At 44.2% G+C, this 25,835-nt stretch overlaps 1 protein-coding gene across 1 annotated transcript in view; it reads right to left on the reverse strand.

The window, feature by feature from the left end:
* Positions 1-20,371: 20,371 nt before the first annotated feature.
* TRIM36 (tripartite motif containing 36) overlaps positions 20,372-25,835 on the reverse strand; it is a 63,734-nt gene continuing 58,270 nt past the window's right edge. The window contains exon 10 of the mRNA XM_019516977.1: positions 20,372-22,992. Within this exon, the coding sequence (XP_019372522.1) occupies positions 22,638-22,992 (355 nt within the window). The 3' untranslated portion in view covers positions 20,372-22,637. The remainder of the gene's footprint in view (positions 22,993-25,835) is intronic.

Here is a 25,835-nt window from a genome sequence, read left to right on the forward strand (position 1 = left end):
GGGGGAAGGACTGCCCCACCCAGACAAACCCCAGCTGGTGGTTGGGGCCAGGAAGTGGGGGTTAAACACCCCTTCCCTGGCTCAAACTTACTGCTGGCTGCAACTAGGGACTACAAACCCCAGAGGCACCTGGAAGCAGGAAGAAGTAGTGATGAGCAACACTGGAGAGTCCTGCTGCTGTAATTCTGGACTGCAAATCCCAGAGACCTTGAGGGCAGCAGAAAGAGGAAGTGAACACACAGCCAGAGAGCCATGGTCTAACTGCCCCCAGCTTCTGGCCTGAGCCACAGCAGGCATGTGGCTGCATTTTCTGAATCAAAGATAAATGTCTGTTCACTTCTGTTTCAATTTAATCTGTCCAACTTAAACTAACCTGCAAAGACTGAATCAATTCAGCCTCAGGCTTTTTGACTGTCTGTACCTAGCCAAATGAATCTAGTGCATACATATATCAATAAACCTCCCCAACCAACTGATTATTTCCACAGGATGAGCAACTTCAAATAGTTAAAGCTATACAGACAGTTTGATAATGAGAAAAGAAGATGGAAATACTTAAGGCACACTTCAAAAATGAAGGCAAACCACCTGATGTGGCATGTGTGTTTGGGCAGCTGGAGAAACACACAAAAGAAAGTGAACAAAAATAATCTCTCTTTTGAACTGTACACAGGGAGGGAAAACTTAAAGGATTTAACAAAATAGAGGCAGGCAAGGAGTGCCTATGATAGACAGGGATGACAGAGCTATGTTTGTCACAGGTGATATCTAATTGAGCAGCAGCAATTCTGACTCATGTGGCACTCATTGGAGCCGTGTGTTTTTATAGTGCATCTGCATTTGTACAGAGCTGAAAGAGTGCTTCGATAATACCTGAGTACACTTTACATGGCCCAGCCTAAATGCAAAACATTTCAATTTCCAGAAGGCAAACATGGACAGTATAATAAGCAAGTTCTTTCAGACCTAGAGCAACAAACAACTCACTGACATCCTGCCAGGGAGATGTACACACTGAGGAACTTGAAAGACAGACAGCTTCAGAGCTATCTTGAGCGTCTGTGCCAAGAAATATATACACATCTCACATTTCAAATCAAATTCCTGCCTAACAATCCAAGGATTTCAGTGGCCTGGTCCTGACTATGGTATCTAATACCTTCTTCACACTATTCTCTGAGAACTAATTTTAACCATCCTCACATTTTTTTCATAGAAAAGAATTGCAGGAGTGGCCTTAGGTGGATCATAGGAAACTAAGGATGGAAGGGATCTCATGAGGTTATCTAGTCCACCCCCCTGCTAAAGCCAGAATCATCCCTGACTAAACCAGCCCAGCCAAGTATCTGTCCAAATTACTCTTGAAAATTGCCAGGGATGGAGGTTGCAGAACTTTTATAGGTAGCCCGTTCCAATGCTTGACCACCCTCACAGTCAGCAAGTTCCTCCTACTCTCCAACCTGAATTTCTTCTGCTGCAGCCTGAAGTCATTGCTCCTTCTCCTGTCCCCTACAGGGTCCCATGGTATCACGAATACCATGGTTGCCTGTATACCTCTTCAGGGTTTTTCTGCATTTGTTTTTTTTTTGTCAGAAATGGACAACAAATGTATAATATTTATAATTAAAGTAAAGAAAAAGTACAGTATTTATTTGATCAAATCATTTATGCCTCAATGTGCAATCAGGGCTTCTGCTTTCATTTTCAGGCACGCAGACACTGCCACTTGAGGAGTATTTAAACAAGTGCTGCACTCCATTAACTTCTGTGGAAACTACTGGCAGCTGTAAGTACTCAGGAGTCCTGAGTCAGTCCAGTGTGTATCAAATTAACACCTGCAGAGAGCCAACATATTTTTACCTCGATGTGTCCAAGAATATGTTTTAAACTAAGATGTCGTTGGCCCTGAGCTTGACTTTGAAATAATTCTTTAAGTCAGGGCTGCTCAACTATGAGCCCATGGACCACATTTAGCCCTCTTGTGCCATGTCATCTTGTGCACAGGGCAGCACAATGCTCATTCCTAGCATATGGGACTGGACAGAGGCAGTGCAGGACCCTAGGACCCAATCCTGGTCTGCAGGATCCCACTCAGTTTGTAGACGGTCTCCACACCCCTCATCTGGCCCACTAGGCCAAAACTTTGAGCACAGCTGCTTTAAATGACTACCCCGAACACGTCTGCACCTCAACCTCCTATCTCTTTCACTCTGCACTTACTGCCTTTAGCTTTCATTGTAGGCTGTCAAAAATGTACGTACACAAGGGAGGGCCACAATGAAGGACAGTACACACCCACTTCATGGTGACTACACCCTGCAATGTACATATTATAATTTCTGTGTCTCAGGCATTTTTATTAGCACACATCAAGCGTGTCTACATGTGCTTTTATGCACACCTAAACTTAATGTGCGTTAGCCTAATCCACATTAAGGCGATTTAGGCACACATCCACACATGCATGCGAGTTAATGCAGGTGTGCAGACCAACTTGAGACTAAAGTAAGTCCCAAGTCAATGGACACACACCACATTAATGCACGGTAGTGTGTCTTCATGTTCGCTAATGTAATGTAACTATCCGCACATAAATTCGATACCTGCATTACGCAGTATCAAATTTAGGCTCAAATGGACTTAAATCACCATTTAAGGTATATTAAGGGTGTGCACATGTAGAAATATGCCCTTAATGCACCTTAAATCAGGCTAATGCACATTAAATGTGCATGTGTAGACACACACACCAAGTGCCACAGAAAGGTAGTTTCATTTATACCTTGTTCAGGGTGCAGCATATATGAAGCAGAAATTCCCTACTTCACTCAGCAGTCCCTAGTGTGATTTACAGGCAGTGTAGACCTGCCTTGTTTTGTTTTGTCCCCCCTCTTTCTCCAACATGTCTAAATATTCTTCCTTTACAATAGATTTCTGTCCTCTTGCATAGCAAGATATGGTTTCAAAGTGCTTCCTCTAGACATGCATAGTGAATCACTGTATGTTTCTATCACCAGCAGTAACTTAAAAAGGAACTTTGGATAGCACAGTGTATTGATTATAGAAGCATATTTTAAATTTATGTCCTAATTTTGGCTTTAATTTTCCTGTCTGATCTTCTTACTGGAATTAGTGGGGCATACCAAGAAAAAATACAGGAGTCTTATTTTGTTGCATCACCTTCCATAGAATCATAGAAAATTAGGATTGGAAGGGACCTCAGGAGGTCATCTAGTCCAACCCCCTGTTCAAAGCAGGACCATCCTCAACTATATCACCCTAGCCAAGGCTTTGTCTAGCTGGGTCTTAAAAACTGCCAAGAATGGAGATTCCACAACTTCTCTTGGTAACCTGTTCCAGTGTTTTAGTACCCTCCTAGTAAGAAAGGTAAAATCTTTCTTCTAGTCAGATTCTGGTTACAGCCTATATTAGCTGTAACAATCGTTACAAAGGAGAAAAAGTAATTCTAAGAGGATCACCATCTTTCATTGACATTATCTATTAATGTGGCCAGGGCCCCAGAGGCTTTTCAAGCCATGGAACAAGTGTCATCCTTGTGCTCAAAGGCGCTCATAGATATGATGCACTGGCTGGATGCAAAGGTCCTAACCCCTGCACAGAATGAAGCCTTGCACCCTATGGTCAAGGTCATGGCTTGGGCATCCTTTGTGTTTCCTAGGAGGAATCACAATATGGCTCCAGATAGACCCTTCAGCACTCCACCCCCATGCTCTGGGCATTCTTCATATTCATTCTGCACCTTGGCTCAGGAGTGGGGCTGTGGATTTTAGCCTGTATCATTTTCACCCTTGAGGCTGGCCTCTCTCTAGAAATGGTGGCTTTAGGTTATTTGTTACCAATTTTTCTAATAAACAAATACAGTGAAAATTGAATGAGAGCAGCTAATCTCCAGCTTTATAATATTTCATGAGAAAATGAAATAGTCTATATTGAAATAATAATGATTTCAAACAGCTAATGGCTGAGGGCTTCTGGGCTGCTCAGGGCTTTACATTCACATACCAGCTCTATTTTTTATGATGTATTTCCATTAATAACACCTGAAGCAGTATTATGAGCATTTAACTATTGTTTGATCATTTAAAAGTAGGTAGTGTGGTTGCCAGCTGCAGAGTCAAATGATTACAGTCTAACAACACTAACCCCAAGACTTATTCATATTAACAGTCAGAACTGAAAAAGCCACAGTATCTTCCTTCTGCTGTCCTAGACTGAAGGCCACTGCCAGTCAGTTTTCTCATTAGAGCTGCTTACATGAGAACGATGCAAAAAAGCCCCAAAAACCCCACGATTATTCACCTAAAGACTTGCTTTCCCAAATTGGCCCTTTATGGAAATAAATATCCAATTAATGCACAACACAGATGATGCTTCTTAAGCAATATTCTCAATAGCTCAAAATTTAGCAACGTGCTTGAATTTTTGCTTAGCACCTAGAGTCACACTGTGGAAGGTCATGGTACAATGGAATAGCAGTGTAACAGAGGCAACAGACCTGGACACCACCTTTGGGGGAGGAGGTGCATATATAGCTATTGCCACAGCAGGTAGCTGGGCATGCTGCTGCTGGCAGCACAGCAGCCAGTGCTGCCCCCATACAGAGCTGCTACCAGGGCATGGAGCTACCCTACTACACCTCTACAATGGAAAGACAAATTTCAAAAGCAGTCATGTTGTGGCACTGGGAATCAGAGGTACAAGCTAGACAGCACACAGTGTTTTGATGGAAAGAATAACAAGTTAAGTTAGCTTTAAGAAACCTCCTGAAAGAGGGCCAATGTGGTCCCAATTTTCAAAAAAGGGAGGAGGGAGGACCTGGGCAAATATAGGCCCGTTAGTCTTACTTTGATCCTGGGGAAGCTCTTTGAGAAGGTTATCCAGGAGCACATCTGGGAAGGATCAGCAGGGGGGCGATGCTCAGGAGCAACCAGCATGGGTTCACTAGGGGCAGGTCCTGTCAGACCAACCTGATTGCCTTCTACAATCAGGTCACAAAATCATTAGACGCGGGTGTCGCGGTGGATGTAGTGTTTCTGGACTTCAAGAAGACCTTTGACACTGTCTCCCACCCCATTCTTATTAAAAAGTTAGGTGACTGTGGCATTGATGCCTACAGTCAGATGGGTCGCAAACTGGCTGAGGGGCTGCACCCAGAGTGGTGGTGGACAGGTCATATTCGACCTGGAGAGATGTGGACAGTGGGGTCCCCCAGGGCTTTGTCCTCAGGCCCGCACTGTTTAATCTCTTTATTAGCGACTTGGATGAGGGGGTGAAAAGCACCCTTTTCAAATTCGCTGACGACACCAAGATCTGGGGCGAGGTGGGCACGCTAGAAGGGAGGGACACGATACAGCTGGACCTGGACAGGTTACAGGGGTGGGTGAATGTGAATAGGATGGGATTCAACACTGACAAGTGCAGGGTGCTGCACTTGGGTGGAAAGAACCAGCAGCATACCTATAGGCTGGGGAACTCCCTTCTCAAAAGCACTGTGGTAGAAAGAGATCTTGGAGTCATTATTGATTCTAAAATGAACATGAGCCGCCAACATGAGGAAGTGGTCAGGAAGGCTAACCACACCTTGTCATGCATCCACAGATGCATCACGAGCAGGTCCAAAGAGGTGATCCTCCCCCTCTATGCGGCACTGAGGCCACAGCTGGAGTACCGCATCCAGTTCTGGGCACCGCACTTCAGGAGGGATGTGGCCAGCATTGAGAGGGTCCAGAGGAGGGCCACTCCCATGATCCAGGGACAACAGGCCAGGCCCTACAAGGAGAGGCTACGGGACCTGAACCTGTTCAGCCTTCACAAGAGAAGGATGAGAGGGGACCTGGTGGCCGTCTACAAACTTACCAGGGGGACCTGCTGGGAATGGGAGAGACCCTGTTCACCCGAGCACCTCCCGGAACAACAAGGAATAATGGCCATAAGTTGTTTGAGAGTAGGTTCAGACGGGACATTAGAAGACACTGTTTCACAGTCAGGGCGGCTAGGATCTGGAACCAACTTCCAAGGGAAATGGTGCTGGCTTCTACCTTGGGGGTCTTTAAGAGGAGCTTGATAATTACCTAGCTGGGTGCATATGAGCCTATTTTTCTCTCCTGCCCAGGGCAGGGGGTCAGACTTGATGATCTACTTAGGTCCCTTCCAACCCTACACCTATATGAATCTATATATGCCAGGATTCCCCAGAAGCTGAAAAAAAAACCCCAAAATCTCATGCTCTACCCCTTTTTAATGAAGTTGGCGAGTCCAAGTTGATAGGAACTGTAGTTTCACAACAGGATTGATAAAAGGAAAATACAGGAACTACACATACCTATTGCATGAGCCCAGTCCTTAAAAAAAAGATAATTAAGAAACCTCCGGATGTTTGTTTTAACTGGATCATGAGCCACTGCTACTATAAAATAGGAAGCCATTTATTAACCTGGAGAGTCTAGGACCATGACTCTTCAGTGATGCTCAGGTGGACAGACTCTTGCACTCATACTGGTGAAATGTATCTAGATCTGGTACAGGCATGTTGGTTTTGGCTTCTGTCAAGGGTCTGATACCTCACTTAGGAAGTCCATAGGATTCCCACCTACCTACTTTCCTCCTTTTTTAAAGTACAGCAGTGGACCCCAAAGTAAATGGACATTTAACTAATGTTTTTGTGCATTATAACATAGCAATAAGAGTATTTTAAATGACTTTGGCTTCTAGAAGTAGAATATTCATCTGAATTCACTAGTTCGGATGATACATCAGAAGAGGTGAGATACCAATTACAAATCTCCACAGAAGTATTCATCATGCAGATTTATTCCTGTGGCGATGTTTTGAATATGATGTTCATGTAATATTACTTTATACATCAGTTGAAGCAGCAACTAAGGACCAGCTGTGTAGCTCACAAGTACCTTGGGGAAAACTGAACATTGTTAATGTTTATTGTATCATGCATTAACTATAGGAAATCCAAATTACAGCATATTAGTGCAGGTGTAAAACATTCCTTGCTTGCTTCCTATTTAGCAAGTGATTTGATGGCTGTCAGGTTTACAACACTGTCACCTTAATAACTCAGCCGTAAGAGAATAAATTGTCCTGTTGTGTCTGCAAACATTTAGGACACCTACCATAACAGGAACTATGGGGGAAACCATTTTTTAAAAAGGTGGGGACACACACCATGACAGTAGAGTTGATTGCAAACAGAACACCAAGGGGAAAAAAGGGTGAGCTTCTCCTAGCATGGCATGACATCAATCAGGACATTTCCAATGTTAAACTTTCTTCTGTTTCCATTTTAACCTCCCCAGCTAATGGACTTTGAAAGTCTACCATACTGCTGTTATTGCTACCAAAAGGCCTTGGAGTAGACTTTCTGGGAAGGGGTAGATCCAAAAAAAGGGGCAGGGGGTTGCAGGAGTGCAAATTTAAAACCAACTACCTGGCAGTGGCAACAGCATTAGCACTGAGGGAGTCAATTGACTTCATGGCTCATTATCATCTAACTGATCCTTTCTAAACTCTTCATACCACAGGTGTTAAGAACCCTCTCTTTTTTTAAAAATGGTCTTGACATTCCACTGATCAACCTAAACTTTCTTCTCCAACTCTGCTCTCTGTTAGAAACTCATGCACAGGAGCAGCTATTTCACAGCTCTGCAGACTGTTCTTAACTCATTGCAATGAAGTTATATCTGTTTTTCCTTCAGTGTAGCCCTAGGTCTCAAGCATCTTTGTAAAGCTTCTAGAGTTTTTGTTTTTTTATTTGAGAAATGTGTTGTTTCAGAGGGGATGATACACCTTACCATCTGCATCCCCCTTTTCCAAATTCTACATCTACCTGTGCTTCTGGGTACATCCACATAATTCCCATCAACGGTGGGGACCTGGCTACATGACTGCACTCTAACTCTCCCTCTCGCAAGCACACACACACACACACACTTTAGCTGTGTTGTACATATTTAATCATATACTGCAAGTATGCTCAAACTGGGTAATGACCACAACATTGGCTTGGTAATGGAGTATGATAAAGGCCACATCAGCATCTTTAAAAAAATTCAAATTAACTGTAGCAGTCAAGAGACAACCTTGAGTGATCAAATCTCTTAATGCAGTTGTAACTCCAGGCTAGATAGACCATTTCTCCTCATTTTGTAGTCTTTTATGGGTATTTCAATACTGTTTTGGAAATGGTTTTGCTCCAATAAAATTTCCTTTTCGTTACCGTGAGGAGGAAAAAAATGCATAAACAAAAAAAATAGATGTAATACCATTTGGGTGCATCTATATGTTCATTAATGTGCTGTAGTTACTGTGCATTAAGTTGAGTACTTGTATAATCAAGTACTAAATCAATGCAGAGTAACTGGCTCTACTGTGCAGTAGCACTGGCGCATGCCTTTTTAGTGATGCTTCTGTGCAGTAGCCTAATAATACTGCACAGTAGCATATTAGCAGTTTGTACTGTGACACACTACTGCAACGTATTATTAAGCTATTGTACAGTTAGCATCTCATGTAGACATGCCCTTTTGGGAGAAATAAAACAAAAATAAGAAATCAATGCGCTTTGCTACATGTACAATGCTTCTCACAGTTTGGGCTTAAAGGACAGATTAAAGAATTTTCACCTCCAAAAGAGAGAGAAAGAGAGAGAAATTACTATGTACTGTGGACAAGTCTGAGAAGTCAAACTTCTTTAGAGGTTTTTTTTTTAAATTAACAATAAAGTATAGCAATAAAAAAAAATAACTGAGCGAAGTGATCTTCATGCAAGAGCATTTATAATTCCTCCTGCAATTAGCTGGCTTTAGTACTAGAAAATTATTGTTGGTCTATTTTTAACTACCAAGAGTCCTATTAATTATCTGTTTGTTATCATAACATCTCTTAACAGCACAGGAGCTGGAGTGCAAATTATTAAGTAGTATGCCAAAAGTTTGTGCTGTAGCAACTTTGGAAAAAAAATTCAATGGCATTCTCAACACTTCCAAGAGAGAATTTGGTGAAAGCAGTTTGACTGTTTCAGGTACACATGCTTTTCCAGTACAACAGAGTCATCTTAAATATGTGAATGACAGACATCAATAATGCAAGTTTCATGACCCTCTGTAAATATCAGGGAAAACTAACACAGCACAGTCTGTTGGTTGTTTTATTTTGGGTCAGCAGCCATGCCCTTGGACAGGAAAGTATGTTAGAAAAGTTTTTTAAAAGTGGCATAAAACAAAGTGGAAAACAGAACTGTCTTTTTGGTCCTTTCTCACTCCATAATCTTTGATGGTCACCCTCTGGTATTCATCAGCACTGTTTAGATGACTCAATGGGAATGGCAGCCATACAACTAATGGCAATACCATTAGGTTTGTCTAATGAGAAGAAACATTTCTCAGCTTTACTTCAAAGCAATTGTTCACTGTGCCTTTGCATTCATGTATGTTCTATGGCGGATAACAATGCTGCCAGCTGCACTGAAACTGCATTAAAGGCAGGGATAGCCCCAGGTCAAAGGGCACCTCAGGCAATCTTAAATTTTGTGCCACTCCCCACAGAACTAAAGAGGTCATTGTGAGGTTGCTCCATTGTATCAAGTGAGGCACACAGTTGCGTTCTGTGATCTTTAAAGAGGTGGCACATCTTGTGTCCCAGTAGATGCTGCTCTGAAACAACATAACCCACTTTTCCACCTGCTTCAGTGTTTAATTCTTCTCCAGTCAGTAGGACTTGATGACAGCCTCAAGACTGGCCACTTGGCAAAGGTAAACATATATATAATTTCCTTCCAGCCCAGTAAATTGCTGGAATTTACATTTAATTACACATGCAAGTAATTCATTCCTACATGCCCTGAATTCAGTGCGCATGCTCACAATAGCAAAAAGGTTCACAAGTGTTGGCAGGACAAGCCCTTATTTAGGCCTCAGTCATAGACACAGGAATCCACAATGGGTGCAAACAGAAGTGCAGCTCCCAGCTGCAACCTCTGGCAGCAGCAGGTTTTTCAGGCAGCAGCCATCACCGCCATCACGGGCCTCCAGGTAACTGGCAGCAGCTGCCATGTGCAAGCCCAAGCCCAAGCCCATGCCCCCACCCCCACCCCTCGCCGTGGCTGCAGAGTCAGCCATGGAGCTGTGCTCTGGCTGCATGCCAGCTTCCCTCTCCCCCTCCCCCGGACAGCTGGCCAGGTGGCATGTGTGTGGCCTGCACATGGCGGGCACCACCACACTGCGCTCCATATCACTTGCCCGCAAAGCCCCCCACAGAGGGACATCCCTGCCCTTGCCCCCTGGCCCTGTTCCCAGCTGCAATATGCTGCCTGGGGCTGGCAGCACCCCCCGTTCCTTCAGCCCCCAAACATCTTCCTCAGCCCTGCTCCACAGCCCCCAAACCCCACTTACCTCTAGGATCCAGGGGCAAAGGGCATGGCTCCATGGTGGCAGTGCTTACCCACCAAGCCCCGCCACCCTGCATACAACCACCACCACCCCACAGCGCCATGGAGCCATTCAGCCAGTTGCAGGATATGCTGCTTCATGCAAGCCCCCCATTTTACACCCCCACTGGGTGGCACATATGTGGCCCGCACACGGTGGTTGCCACCGCACTGCTGCTGCGATGCCCTGCGTCACTTGCCCACAAAGCCATTCAGGTGGCTGTGGGATGGTAGCGCAGGGTGCAGTGACAGAGTTGTGGTGGCAGCCTCCATGTGTGAACCTCCTGCCAGGCTGGCCAGCACGTGTGTGGCCCACAGAATGGCCCTGTTCCTGGGAGTGGGCACAGGGGCACACTCCCCGACTTCTTGATCTACCCCACCAGCACCTTCCCCCACCCTGCCCTGCCCCTCACCCCCACACACACTTACCTGCTGGGGTGGGTGTCAGTGTCTGCATGTCTGTGGGTCTGGGGGGCTGTTGCAGGGGGCATTAGGATGGCTGTTAAAACTGTGGCGGGAAGTGCGGGGCACCAGTAGCACTGGGAGGGGCTGTGGGGGGCCTTTAATTTTTATCACAGATTTTGGGTTTTTAATCAGAGAATTTGAAATTTTTAACAGGAGAATTTGCAATTTTTAAATCAGAGAAAACCAGGATCCCTGGTTATGAGTTACAACATTACCCCAAACTAAACAGAATTTCACTGTTAGCTCAGGGGGAATCTAGCTGTGAGCTGGGAGTCCAATACCCCCACCCACACTCTAGCGGGGGCTGAAGAACCCCAGACTGAACTCTGTCCACTCCTTTCCCCCCCTCCCATTCTGAAAACAGCAACAGTCTGGGAGCCCCACAGACACAAGTTACAAAAGATGCTGCATTTTGAAATGCCTTTATCTGATACCTTATGCAATGAGGGGGCAGATTTTCACCCAGTTGGATTTTTTAAGCTGCCTGCCGCCATGCAGTTGTATTTGGGCATGGACAGAGCCATTCTTTGGAGGGGTGGGGAAGGCAGGAGGTAAATCAGGGCAAACACCCTGGGCCCCACATTTTGGGAGGCCCCACAGACAGTGCTGTTCAGGCCCTGCTGGCCACCATGCGCCACCGGATCCACACTACAGCTGCTCACCCCCCAACCCCTCTGCACTCTGGCCCCTCCCCCCCCCCAAGCAGACCCCGCACAGGCTAATATGCCCTGGACCCTACACACCCCTAAGGATGGCTCTGGTCATGGCTATAGACTGCTTTCTGTGGCCAGATCATGCAAAAATTGTCACTTCTGCCTGGACCCTGGGAACTTCTGTTTGGTCTGGGGTAATGTTGTAACCCAAAACACTTCACAGAAAATGTTCTGAATTATAGCTGGGAGCTGCACTTCTGTCTGCACCCCCTATGACTGACTCTGATGGAATCCTACCGACCTCAGTGGCACTGCCAGTAAGGACAGGATCCAGCACTGTAAACCCTCATGTAACACAGAGGTCTTAGACAAACTTGCTCTTTCTGTGAGAGCCATTGTAAGCATGAGCAGAAAAGCAACACAACTCTTATATAAGCTTTACAGAACTTTTAAGTTTGAGGACTTTTAATTTTGATGATGTGCAATTTAAAGTGGGATTATTTTTTTAAGTGAATCAAGTAGATGGATTGGATTCAGCCTGCTTTTCCTTGGTATCAGACAATATACAGACCCTTTTTAATATTATACGTCAAAAAGTAATCTTTAATCTCTTTTTACCTGCCCTGTGGAACCACTTTTATTAAAAAGAGTGAATTTCAAGGGAAGATATTAAGATTATGCCCTTTATTGCTTCTTTATGATGTATAAAAAATATCAAAAAAGTGTTTTAAAAAATTTGCTCATGTTTTACATTAGCAGTCCAGGACTTGGACTAGCATGGCTTGAAAACCAGGAGGGACTAATCCAATAGGTAGAGGTAACAGAGTTTAAAAAAATAGCAAAACAGGCTACTTAGCACTATGAAGGAATCTGAACTAACTGAAAGTATTCAAGGGTTGATTCAGTGACAGTGAAACCTTGGTGTACTTAATAGAGCTGTGTGAGGCTTTGGACAGAGCTTTGGATCCAAAGAAGCTTCAGATGCTTTGACGTCCAAAGCAGCATGTCCAGATCAAAGCACTGGCTTTGTTAGGCTTTCTGAAGCAGTTCAAAGCTTCCAAAGTGCTTCGGAAAAGCTTCGGAGCCGTTTCAGAGATCTGGCCATAGGGTATAATGGAGAAACAATGAAATATCTATAACTTTGTTGGTTTGTGTTTGATTTGGATGTAACTTGCAGGGGTGGCAGTCTCTGCTTGGAGCACAAAGCCTGCCAAGTTTTAAGAAGATCAGTGCAGGGGCTCGGGGGGAATTGCACCCCAAATTTGTGAAAGCAAAACTGATGTCATGTGTATGTGTTACATCACAGGGGGGTGAAAACTGCACAAGTGGTGGCCCTGGCTGACACCACAAAGCCTGCCAAGTTTCAAGAAGATCAGTGCAGAGGTTTGGGGGGAACTGCACCCCAAAGTCTTGAAAGCAAAACTCATGTCACGTCTATGTGTTACACCACAGGGGAGTGAAAACTGCAGGGGTGATGGCTCCTGGTGAGGCCACAAAGCCTGCCAAGTTTCAAGAAGATTGTTGCAGGGGTTTGTGGGGAACTGCACCTCAAGCTACAGACAAGCGAAACTCGTGACATGGGTGACCCTGTATATGTTAAGGCACAGTAGGGTGAAAGCTGCAGGGATAGCAGCCCCTGCTGTGGCCACGAAGCCTGCCAGCTGTTAAGGCGTAGGTGCAGGGGGGTTCTGGGGTCCTGCACCCCTAGCTGCTGATGGACAAAACTCGTGACATGGGTGCTTGTGCAACTGACTGTCTCTGTCTTGGGGCGTGGGAGACACTACTGCAGACCTGGCTGCTAAGCTTCTGTGTTACCAATTACCAACCAATCATGATTCACTCAGGGACCAGCTCAATACACAGTACCTAGCTAATGTAGCCACTTAATTACCATCAGTTAACACCTGCAAAAGCAGAGACTAAGGAGAGGAAATAATCAATACAGACAATCAACTGCCCCAAGCCTGCAGCTTGAGGTGCAGTTCCCCCCAAACCCCTGCAAAAATCTTCTTGAAACTTGGCAGGCTTTTTAGCCTCACCAGGAGCTACCACCCCTGCAGTTTTCACCCCCCTGTGTTGTAACACATACACGTGTCATGAGTTTTGCTTTCACAAATCTCAGGTACAGTTCCCCTCAAACTCCTGCACTGATCTTCTTAAAACATGGCAGGCTTCATGCTCTCAGCAGAGACTACAATCCCTGCAAATTTCATCCAAATCAGACAAAAAACAACAAAGTTATAGATATTTCTTTGATTCCCCATTATACCCTATGGCCAGATCTCTGAGACGGCACCAAAGCTTCGGAGCTGCTTTGGCCGGATCAAAGCAGAAACCTGGTCTGGAGCTCCAGATTGGATCGCTGGCATCTGAAGTGGCCAGATCTGAAGCCGGATCGGATTGCTGCCGACTCGCTCAGGCCTAGTACTTAAGCCCATTTTGATAAAGGGATCCAACAAAAATGAGGAGGCAGTCAGCTGGATGAGGGATGCAGTGGCCAGTTTGTCCGTAGAAACAGAAGAACACTAACAGGAAATCTATAGAGACAGAAAACTCCTATATCATCAGGTCAGGACCCTGTAGCAGCAGTTGGGGGTAGTTTTACTATAGCTGTTCCTGGTCGTGTGGTTTTGCTTTGTACACTGTATTGTCTCTCACACTTTCCCCTGTACATTGTGAACACGGCATCCTTTCACAGGGGGGGCAATGCCCTTCCTCCTCACCCCACCTCACAGAACCAACCTACTTCTACTGCACAGGGATACAAGGAACATGTCTACACAAGGTGCTACATCACCATACCAGCCTGCTACGGTGACGTAGCATTGGAGGGCACAAACCGTATGCCATAGCACCATGCTCCCTCGCTATAGTGCGTTGCTACTGTGATGTTTCAGCTAAAAAATAACTGTGCACTGCCAGCACAGCACAGCAACAACAGCGCCATGAGGACACATGTAGATGCACCCAAGAAGATGGAAGGATTCTGTCCTGAGTAAGGATCTACATGCTTTACATGCATGGTACTCTACACTCATGGACACATTTAGATCTGATTAAGCAAAGCACCTAAATGTCATTTACCTCCCGAAGTGCAGCAGTATAGGTCAGAGGGAGGCTGGGAATCACTTTATGAACAGAGATGTTTACCTATCGATTTCCTCATAAGCCTGGAAGGGACAGCCCAAATCACTGTGTTCTGCTCATGCTATCACAGACAACCACATAGCAGCTTTCAGAAGCTGATCAACCTCCTCCAACCCTGTGGATGTAGAACAGTTCCTCTTTGCTTCCCAGCCTAAAAACATAGGAGATGCCAGCCTTCCCCCAAACCCAGCTTTTAGGTATAACACCTACACCAGCTGCTTTGCTGGGCCTTGGGATGAGACCCAGGGTTTAGGCCTCCATTTTTAAAAGCAATACTCAATATGCTTTTCATATATATTAATGGATTCAGCACATAGCCTTCATAAACCAAAGCATAAATCAGGACCAGCTGATTATCTCCCTGAGACTGTTCTCAATGGTGACAGATGACAGAACAAGGAGCAACAGTCTCAAGTAGCAGCAAGGGAAGTTTAGGTTAGATATTAACAATAATTTTCTCACTGAGGGGGGAGTAAAACACCGGAACAGGCTACCCAGAGAAGTGGTGGACTCTCCATCCTTGGAGGTTTTTAAGACCTGGCTAGACAAAGCCTTGGCTGGGATGATCTAGTTGGGGCTGGTCCAGCTTTGAGCATGGGGTTAGACTAGACGACCTCCTCAGATCCCTTCTAACCCTAATTTTCTATGATTCTATGAATTTTGTTAAAAATATTCTTGCATGTATTTTCATTCTAAACATGCATGATTAATGTTATGCAAGAGGCAAGGAAGGATTTCAGGATGATACCTTGTATTGGATCAACAGCATAGCTCAGACAGTTAGAGAAGCTTTTCATTTTTCTCTTTTGACAAACTACATTTAGTGCTCAAAGGACAAGGTGCTGTACTTGTATGTAGTTCTCTCTCTCAAAGTTCAGTTAGTCTTAATGATGCTTGCTCAAAGTCCAATAAGACAGTACTTGCAGGGATTAATTCTATGCTCGGTGCCAAAGTTCCCCTCTGTTTTAAAGATGCTAGATTTAGCCATCACACTCCACTCCTGTAAACAGGTAGTCATGCAATTAACTGTGTGTGTGCATGTGTGTGAACAGTGTCATCTACTTCAATACATTTCATGCACAATTTTTTTTGTCCACCCCAACACTTAGCTCTATTGTCAGGCCAGGCCAGGCCTCTCTTGGTCTGCTATCTGTTACCATGTAAGCCAGTACAGCCTGTTCTATGGTCAGGTTATCAGTGACTAAATCAGTGCTCCAACCTGGGCTAGCCCAGGTGGGGAGTGTGTGTGGACATCCAGCAGTACTAAACACAAGGCCGGTCAAAGGGTGGATGAGCTCCCTATGAGCCAATGGTCATCCATACCTGGAGAGGAGATGGGTACCACCAGGTCGCTGCATGAAGACTCACCAGTGGAGGAGGGTTGTTTCAGCATTGAAGGTGCTACAACAGTCACAACAGCCTCAGGACTGACTTGACTTGAACACTTGGATCCCCCGTTGCAGCTCTGCCCAGCTGATTTTCTTAGATGTTTTTTGTAGTCTCAGCCAGTAGAGTACTTGACCCTTGACTAGGAGGGAGAGAAGGGCAGCTGAGCCTACACTTTGTGAGCCCATCTTTTCCTCCTCACAATAGAGGAGAATATAAAAAGCATCTTGGCCTGGAAAGGATGGGTCTTGTCTACGTTTAGCTTCCCTTCATTTTAGCCAAGTTTTCTGCTGGCTGCGCACATACCACTGAGCAAAATATGGGATGAGGGGTTGGGGAGGACAATAGCCAAAACATGAAAATGATTATAGGCTTTAAAAAAAAAAATCTTTTTTTTTTCCAAGGAAGTGCACACACCTTTGATTTGTCTCACTTCAGAATTAGGGAAAGAAGAGTGAGTAGATAAACATAAGATGTGTAAAGCATGCTCACAAGTGTACGTTCCACACTTATCTTGAAAATCTCATGACAACCTAGGCCTACAGTAGGTAAAATAGTATTCTTCTTTGATGAATTAAAAATTACATCCGTGCCATTCCATTATTTTTCCTCATGAGTATGGTTGGTGTCCCTCACCTATGTCTTGGTCAGCATTGATCTAGTTTAGACTTTAAGAACTAGGTTTACCCTCCTTTAAAAAAAAAAGAGGGGGAAAAAGTTAAAAAGGTACCTGGTCCAAAGAAGCCTCTATAAAACAACCTGCCACGTTTATAGGACTAAGATTAATGACTTATTCCTTTTGCAGACTCTAGCAAGTGTATTAAAAAAGACAAGGTTTTATAGAGGTAGCTAAAGCAGAAAGAAGGAAGAACAAATTTCACTGTTGAGGAGCTAGACAAATATGAGAGATACAAGAGATTACCTTCAGCTGGGGTATGTAAGGACTTGGATCCCAGCAGTTTGGTATTTTTCCAAAGTAGGAAGGAAAGTCTTTTTGTCAGTTTTTCCTAAGCACTTTTCCTTTAGTCACATAGCAGAAAGCATGGTGCTCTAGAGGGGAAGGAAGACTTCCCAGATAGACAAAGGAAAATGAAAAAAGGAGACACATGGGTCCTCATGGGGAACATCTACACAAGATGCTACTGCAACTTTGCACCCCCTGCTGTGGCAGTAGTCAGGCAGGTTGAGGAGCCAAGCACCGCTCTGCTTATGGGGATGGGGAAAAAAAAATAATCCAGCCTGGCCAGCCACAGAGCCAAGCCAGCACCTCACCCCAGCAAGGCACTGAGGAGGAGAGTGCTCATGGCCAGTGGCTAGTAGGATGCAGCCGAGGGCCTGCACTATCCAGAGCCCAATTCTGGGAGCTCTCTCTCTCTGGGACCCCACAATAACCATTGTCTATAGGAGAAGTGGGGGAGAAACTTACTGGCTAGGATGGACACACAAGTAAGCCCAGCGTGCAATCTCAAGCTTCAACCTCATGCTTGGGGGAAGACACTAAGCTGCAGGGCCCAGGCCTAGAGCCTTCTCTGTGGGACTTTTGCTGGGGTCCAAGTCTTTAAATACCCATGCCTGAGGACCTGGAAAAATTTAAAAACAAAATTACCATCCCTGTCCAGCAGGGGCCCCCGTAACTTTACGTTTAAAAGGCCAGAGACCCTGCTACTGGACCACCAGCAGCGGCTTTTTTTTTCGGCTTTCTCCTACCAGCAAATTTCACTGTTGCAGCCCTTTTTGGGCTGATGCTTTTCCAGAAGGCAAAGCCAGATCCCCCAGCAACTAGTGTGCCAGAAGACTCCTTTTCCTCTTTTCCTGCAGTAGAGTCACTCCTACCAGAGTTTAAAGTAGCACCCCAAGCTCTGGGTTTCTGATTCCCTGTTCATAGAGTCCTGATTCCAGCTCCTCGCTCCTTGTGCTCTAGACTTGACAGTTCCTGATTTCTTCCCACACCTCTCTCACCCCCGTCTTGATTCCAGTCAAGACCTGTTTTCTGACAGTGGGCTCCTGACTTTAGTTTAGTAATCACCTGCACCCTTGTCCCTTACAGCTAGAATCACCTGCCCCAAGCCCCCCTGACTAGCAACATTTTAGTACTTTACTGAACTTGGTCTCCTGTCCCATGTGCTCCTAATCCTGACTCTTGTATTTAGTCTGGACCCTGTCTGCTCCTGATTCCCTGAGTTGTAACCCTCTATAGCCAAGCCTTGACCAATCACATCCTGGTCATTCCCCAAGACGTGCATGGCTCTGATACAGCAGCTGTTCTAGCAGAGCACAAAGCGCTGTCTGGGAGAACAGCGACTACTAAAGAGCTCTCTAAAGCTAGCGGAAGGGACAGTGCCTACATGTATCTACTGCTGGCTGCCAGATGGTGGCAGAATCTCCAAGAGAGAAATGAAATCACTCTGACCACAAAAAGGCGAGGCTCTGCCCCCGATGAGTACCTTTGAATGTGGACAATCTAAACCCTTTCCCAACAGAACACTGTATTGCAGACTGGGTCTCTGTATTGAGCAAAACCCTGGATATGGATCTCAATAGTAATTAGAAGCACCTAAGACATTTGTGCTAGTGGATAGCCAGAAGTGTTATAGCCAGCCTGAACTAACTGATTCAGAAGTATGCTCACACTATTTTGTGGTCTTTCTAGTCATTTCATGAGAAAGAAGCTGAAGAGTTCTCCCTTGCTTGATGGAAGAACAGCAGCACTTCATTGTATACTTTGTAATTAAGTGGGTAATAGGGTTACTAGCATAAGAGTCTAAACATAATTAGCATTCACTCATTTCTAGTATTTCTTAAGCAGAGGTCATAGCTCACAAGCAGTTCTCATCTTAATTTACTACTTAAATTTAAAAATATGGCTTTGCCTATGCTTTTCTGTTTTGTTTTGATACAGAAAGTGGCTAAAATTAAGTTTTACTCCAGTTCTTATGGTCAATTTAAATTGCATTAATACGATTTTGCAATGCACCAGAAGTCAGGTCAGTGGAGTTGGCAGTCAGCTAGGGTTGGTGTATAAAGGCAGTTATCCCACCACAGTATTATTCTAAAGGGAGAAGGGAAAAAAAAAAAGCCCAGCAGCTCAGGGCAGCTCTGCTTCCCGCTCTTTTCTCTGCTGCAGCTCCCACATAGACTTAGGGAAGAGGAATAAAGACTCCTAACACTGCAAGAAAGGAGGAGTGACGTGGGCACAGCACTGATTTGGACCATCAGAATTCCTGGTAGCATCTGAGTATGGAAGTAGACAGCTGGAAAGGTGGAGATATGTCCCCAGCTGTATACATTTCAGATCACTTAAAAAGCACTGTTCCCCCATCCTCTACACACAGACACACACTTTTTGTCTAAAGAGTTCCTTTATCGAAAGTAGAAGCAAGAGAGGGAAAAAAAAAAAAACAAATTCACAAGAATGGAGCCTGTCAAACAAGGCAGGCCAGCTAAACAAGTGAATCCTTTCATGCAGAGCTGGATTTGCCAAGTGTAATGTTTATGGTTGGGCAATAAATACACAAAAAGCCTTATTATTGTGCCAAGGAGCTAAAAATGTTCTTCAAGCCAAGTCAAAGCGACTTTTTTCAATGTGCACCAGAGTCTCATATTAGCTCTCTCTCACACAGACAGGCATTTATAGTGGTGTTTTCCTAAGTCTTAAAAAAATGAATTAATGAAACTGTTACAGAGTAAAAAAAAGTTAGACACCATGAAATTTCTGAATATGCCCCTCAAAGCATATGCTTTATAATATGCCAGTAAGCTTTACCTCCACTTCCTTGTGCTCCTCTCAGGAAGCATACAAACAGTGACTTTCACACAACCGTGTCCCCTTCCCTAACATTTTTATTAGGGCGGTATTTCTCCTAATTCAGGTATGTTAAGGCTATTTAAACAAAGAATTACAACATATTAACACAAATGACTCCACAAAGAAAAGCATAATATTGCCTGTAACAGAGTATGGTCTGTTTTGAGATAGTTCAAGTTTAGCAAACAACTTTCGTGCCTTCTTGGAAGGGCATAGAGAGTCATTTACTCTAGCAAGACAGGCTCTCCTTGTTCTCAATGGATTCCAGCTCTAATTGTGAGGAACACAGCCCAACTCCTAAAGAGGACTATAACCCAAATGTCTGACCAAGGAGTGACCATGTTAACATTTTTCACAATTCACCAATTATACAGTATATTTGGGACTAGAGCCATCAGTGGGCACAGATGCATATAAGAGACTCCAAGAAGAAGAGAGAGACCGAGCAACTCAAAATAAGAACATGAAAGTACTGAAACTTTATAGAGGTGGAATTCTTAACATCTGATTTTCATGGTGTACACCTTAGGGGAGGTCAATTTTCCAGGCATACAATTCAAACAAAAAGCAATCACAAAGAATCCAGAATAGACTCATCCACTATACCAAAAAATTAATAACCAGGGCTCCATGAGTACTTAACATACTGTTATAATGCACAGATATTTACTGTTGTTAAAACAGAACAAATTACTTCTACTAAGAATGTCAGTCATTTTTTGCATCTATCAGCAACACAGTTTAAAGCTAGGACATAAGAATGTAAGTGACCCAACTATTACATTTAAGTTTTTATTTTTAAAAAAGCCAAAGTGAAGTTACATTTACATTACAGAATATTTTTAAACAAGGCCTTCCTGTTAAAGCTTTAAATATATTATGAAAAAAACATTTTGTGATTTTTTTTACACCTGCACAAAGCTTTGAGATCACACAGTAGTCACCAATGGTTTTAAAACAACTATATTGCACAGATCCACTCAACCACCACAAATTCTTAGCTTAGTCTATGTTGTAAAGTGCTATTTTGTAGGAAGAAACAAGTTTTGAAAAAACAAACAAACACTTAGAGACAGGCAAGTATCACTGAACCGTTTTCTTCCCTTTGTAGTTAAAAATAAATCATTTGCTTCCATATACCTGATGATAGTATATTTGCATTTATTAAACTGGAGTAAGCACCATTTATTATCATATTGAATGTGTCTGAAATATTCAAGTAATACCCAGTGCCAAATCAATCAATGTTCAACTCAAATAAGGAAATGCATACACCAGAAGTTCCCTGGCTGGATCATACTTTAATTGACAAACATACTGGGATTTTAAAGTACTATCAATCCCCTGTCTAATAAAGTTATTGCATAGGTGGTACATATTAAATTAATGCAAAATAAAGTTAATATACTTTATGCTTATGATCCAGAATGACCCCAATATCCTCAATCAAAAATGCTGCAATATTTAAATTCCAATTCATATACTTGTACTTAGATAGCACAGCTTGTAAACTTACTCCATGCAGAAGCAGCAAAATTACTATCACAATCAAAACAGAGCACTAGACATTTGTTTCAGAATTACTTTCCACAGCAGGTTCATCTTTCACAAACTAGACTAAAACCAACAATGCAGGTACTTCAGCCATTTTTGCACAGATTCCTTTCAGTCATTACCACACAAATAATCAGAGTGTAATGGAACAGGAATAGACACTTAAACTAAAGACACTTTAAGGCAAAACAAAACCAACAAAAAACCCAATCTCAAACGTAATCAGTGCATTTTCCTAACTTATTCTTATTAAAACATTCCTTTATTGAATCCAAAGTTAACTTATAAAATATTTATTAACAGAAATACCTGAATTAATTTAAATTTAAAAGTTGCTTATGTTTTATCACTTATGACAATTATTCAATTATTTTTTGCCCAGAAAAAGACCAGGTACCATTATTATACATGCCCATAGTTAAGTTACACAGACAATGAAATGAAATATTTCAAGACAAATTGCACTTCTCAATATATTTTATCCAGTCTATACTAAAACCCTGGAATTGTAAGAGCTCTTACTAGAAGAGTTATACACCAGTTCTATAGGTCATCATTTTATACACTTAGTGTGATTATAGGCTATCTGATACCATTTTTTTAATATTATTTTCTCCTTTCAAATACAAGCCAGGTTCAACTGCAGTTGTGATATCCTAGTGCTTTGTACTTTCAACTGGTGCAAACCTCAATGTTGCTTAGGATTTAGTTACAAGAACTGCTCAAACTCATTCAGACAGGCTTCTTTTAAAATGAAGAGCATATACAGAAAATAACAGCAATAAAATAAACTATGTGGGTCTTACTCCATTAAAAAATGGAATGTGATGTCAACAGTACCAACTAGATAAATGATTTAACTTGCAAACGGCAAGTTCCTAGGTCAAGTAAAGCAATCAGGTTGCTAATAAAACTTTTTTTTCATACAATTGTGGAATGTGGGTTACCACACAACAAAAAGGCAGCACAGTGAATAGAAGGATGTCCTCTCTAGAGAGTTGGTAAAGAGAGTAGATCATGTTCGGTTTTGTGCATAAAAAAATAAGACCAAAAAGCCTGAGTGCAACAAGAACACTTAAACAGGATGTAATTATTCAAGAATTTATGCTAAGGCAGATCCTTCCGCTTTCATTTCTGATCTCAAAACAGCAATTAGTAGAGATATGCACTACACATCATCTGGATATTCCAAATATTTTGCTGTGATGGCCTCCTCAAGATGAATTCCTCCACTGCCCATTAATGCAAATGCTGGATACATTGTACCCGAACAATCTACCTGGCGCTCATAAAGGCATTTCATGTGGTCAGCATCATAGAATCCAACTTTGCCTTTGTCATAGTCCAGGCAGATTCCTATACAGGACGGCATAGGAAGAATCCTGTTGGCAGAATCTTTGGGAGCAGTAGGTGCCTTGGGAATAAAGAATTTCTTCATGCCTAAAGTAACCAATGTAAAAGGCTGAGATGATTCAAAGCAGGTATCTTCACTCCCACTGTCATGACCGCTGTCTTGCTCATACCTAGAACAGAAAAGCAGCACTGTCTGAAATCTGAAAGGCTGAGAGAGTTCTTAATATGATCTACTAAAACTAGGGATCTACTGACATTGGGACAGCTGCCCACCACTTTCACAGGCAGAACGTGGGACCTGGCAGCCATTTCACAGGCAGAGCATGGTGGTGCCCCCACTCCTCTGATTAGCTGAGGGTCCTGATGGCACTGCCCCTTACCTATTATTGGCTGTGAGGACTGCCTGTCTTGCAGCCCTGCCCCCTCACCGCTGATTGGTGGAAAGCAACAGGGCCACATGATGGGTAGCCCTTCCAACCAATCAGCAGTGAGGGGCTGGGGCAGCACTCATCTTGCCAGCAGCCCTTTGAGTGGGCAGAACCCCCTCCCCCTCTTTCCCGGTGGGCTGCCGCAGCACCCTAAGGACTGCCGGCTCCCTCTGGGGAGCCAATATTTTATTTTCAGTAGTTTGGGGTTTTTTCTTCCTACAGATTTCACAGGCAATGCCAGATTTCACAAAATCCGCAAATTGTGATTTTGGTAGGACCCTAATTATAACAAGTATTTTATAGCACAAATCATCAGAAGATGATGACAGAGCACCACAAGACATTTCTAATACAAGTGAGGGTGTGACACTACCTCAGCTAGCATATCCCTGGTATCAGTCAAGGCTAGGTTACAGCTGAGGGCGACAAAGACCATACACCAGAACAGGCTCCAGCATGAGTCATGCCACAAATCCCAATTGCTGGCTTGTGCTGAAACCCCTGCTCTTGGCTTATCTTTGCCTTCCTTATCTATGCTAGATAAAATAGATCCTAACTGACATGCTGTGTAGGTGTTCCCTGAATTGAGGTGTTACTAGCACTGGTGGGAATATCCTTGTTAGCTTTAATCTACCTGTAAGGAGTTCCAGGTGTTGCTGTGTCTAGGACACAGGACATCTGCATTCAGTCTCCTGCTCTAAAACAGACCATGGACAAAATCACAATATTGACAGAATCATAGAATCAATGAGTCAGAAGGGACCTAGACAGATCATCTAGTCCAACCCCCTACCATGGGCAGGAAGGAGCACTGGGGGTGGCAGGGGTCATAAGACGTTTGTTTCTTTATCTGTAACATCGGTCAAGTCGTTCTATCCCCAACAGAGTTCTTACAAAGCCAAAGTCACTAATGATTAAGAGATGCTAGATGTTGTGCTAATCAGCACTATGCCTTTAAAACAACAACAACAAAGTCAGTCTAGATAGATGTAGCAGTACTGAGTAACAAGTTCTGGCACAACCTCCTCAGCCTAATGAGACCAACTGCATCAATGCTAGAAGCAGATCAGTAAAGGGCCTGCAAAATTATGCCTGCAGCTTAACATTTAACCACTGTGCTCAAGCCTATATTTTAAACCACCCCATCCTTCCAGCATACATAAAATGGATATAAAAATAAGTGGAATAATGCCTATTTTAATTGTCCTCCTCTTTTTTCAGCCTCATGTCTAAGATAACATGAAGAACAGTTTGTCAGCTTGACCCAAGGGTAATTAATACTAACCAGATCAAGACTTTCTGTTAAACTACAGAGAAGACGCCTGGCAAAGGGAGGGACATACCTACTCATTTATCAACTGCTTGATTACCTATGAGTAGGCAGAATACCATTAACTCAACAGCACATAGCAAGGCAACAGGAATAACTAAAAATACACATGTGCACCACAATAACTGTTTTTTCCTAACCATTATCTCATAACTTGGTATTAGTTTAGGTTTTCCCTTTGATAGCAAGGGACCAGAGTATTGACAAGAGGAGGGAAGTTTACAATATGGCTCTATAGGAAATTAAGTTTTTTTTACTGCCACGGTGCTTCCTTGTGCAGAAAAAGCAGAACGTATATCAAGAGGTGATGAAAATAGTAGGGGTGCACCGATAAAGATTTTTTGGGCTGATACCAACAGCCAACCAGCCATATCGGCCAATACTGATCCAATTGCCAATATGCAGCCTGGAGAACAGCATCTGGCTGGTAAATCTGTGGGGGGAAAGGGTATGGAGGTGCAGATCAAGGTCCCCACAGTGAGGGAGGGAGTGGGGCTGGGGCAGGGGCAGGCACTGCCTAGCCAGGGCAGGGTGGGGCACGGGATGGAGCCACAGGCGGCTCGTCCAGGGGTACCGGGGGGAGGAGAGTGGCTCCCACTGCTGCACACACCCCGGGGTGAGGTATGGGGGGCATGTGACCCCTGGATTTGTGCGCGGGGTGAAGGTGGGCTGCCCCCTGGGGGCTGGGGCCAGGAGCTGTACCAGCCTCTTACTGGAAGTGGGGCTGGGCTGGGGCTGCGCTCAGGGCAGGTGGTGGCAGTGACACTGGGAAGGGGGGCTATGGGGTGGGCTATAGCCACCCCAAAAGCTGTGGTAGCCGTCCCATAGTCCCCTCCCAATGTTGCTGCTGCCCTCCCTGCCCTGAGCGCAGCCCCAGCCCAGCCACTCTGCTGGAAAGAAGCTGGTGCAGCCCTCAGCCCCAAGCCGATAGCACACAGTCCACCCTCATCTTGTGCACAAATCCAGAGGGCACATGCTTGCCATGACTCCACCGGAGGCGTGCGCAGCAGCAAGAGCCACCCCTCCTCCCTGCCTCCCTGCACACCCAGGCAAGCTGCCCACAGCTCCATCCTGCACTCTGCTGTGGCTGGGCAGCACCTGCCCCTGCCCCTACCCCAGCCCCCTCTCCCTCCCTCACTGTGGGAGACTCAATCTGCCCCCTCCTCATGCCCCCACAGACTTACCAGCTGAACACTGGTCTCCAAACTACTGGGCTGCATTCCTGCCCACATGCATGCTGCAGCTGAGCACATGC

Source organism: Gavialis gangeticus, unplaced genomic scaffold, assembly GCF_001723915.1.
Source record: "Gavialis gangeticus isolate Ggan-Ray unplaced genomic scaffold, GavGan_comp1, whole genome shotgun sequence".
NCBI classification, from domain to species: domain Eukaryota; kingdom Metazoa; phylum Chordata; order Crocodylia; family Gavialidae; genus Gavialis; species Gavialis gangeticus.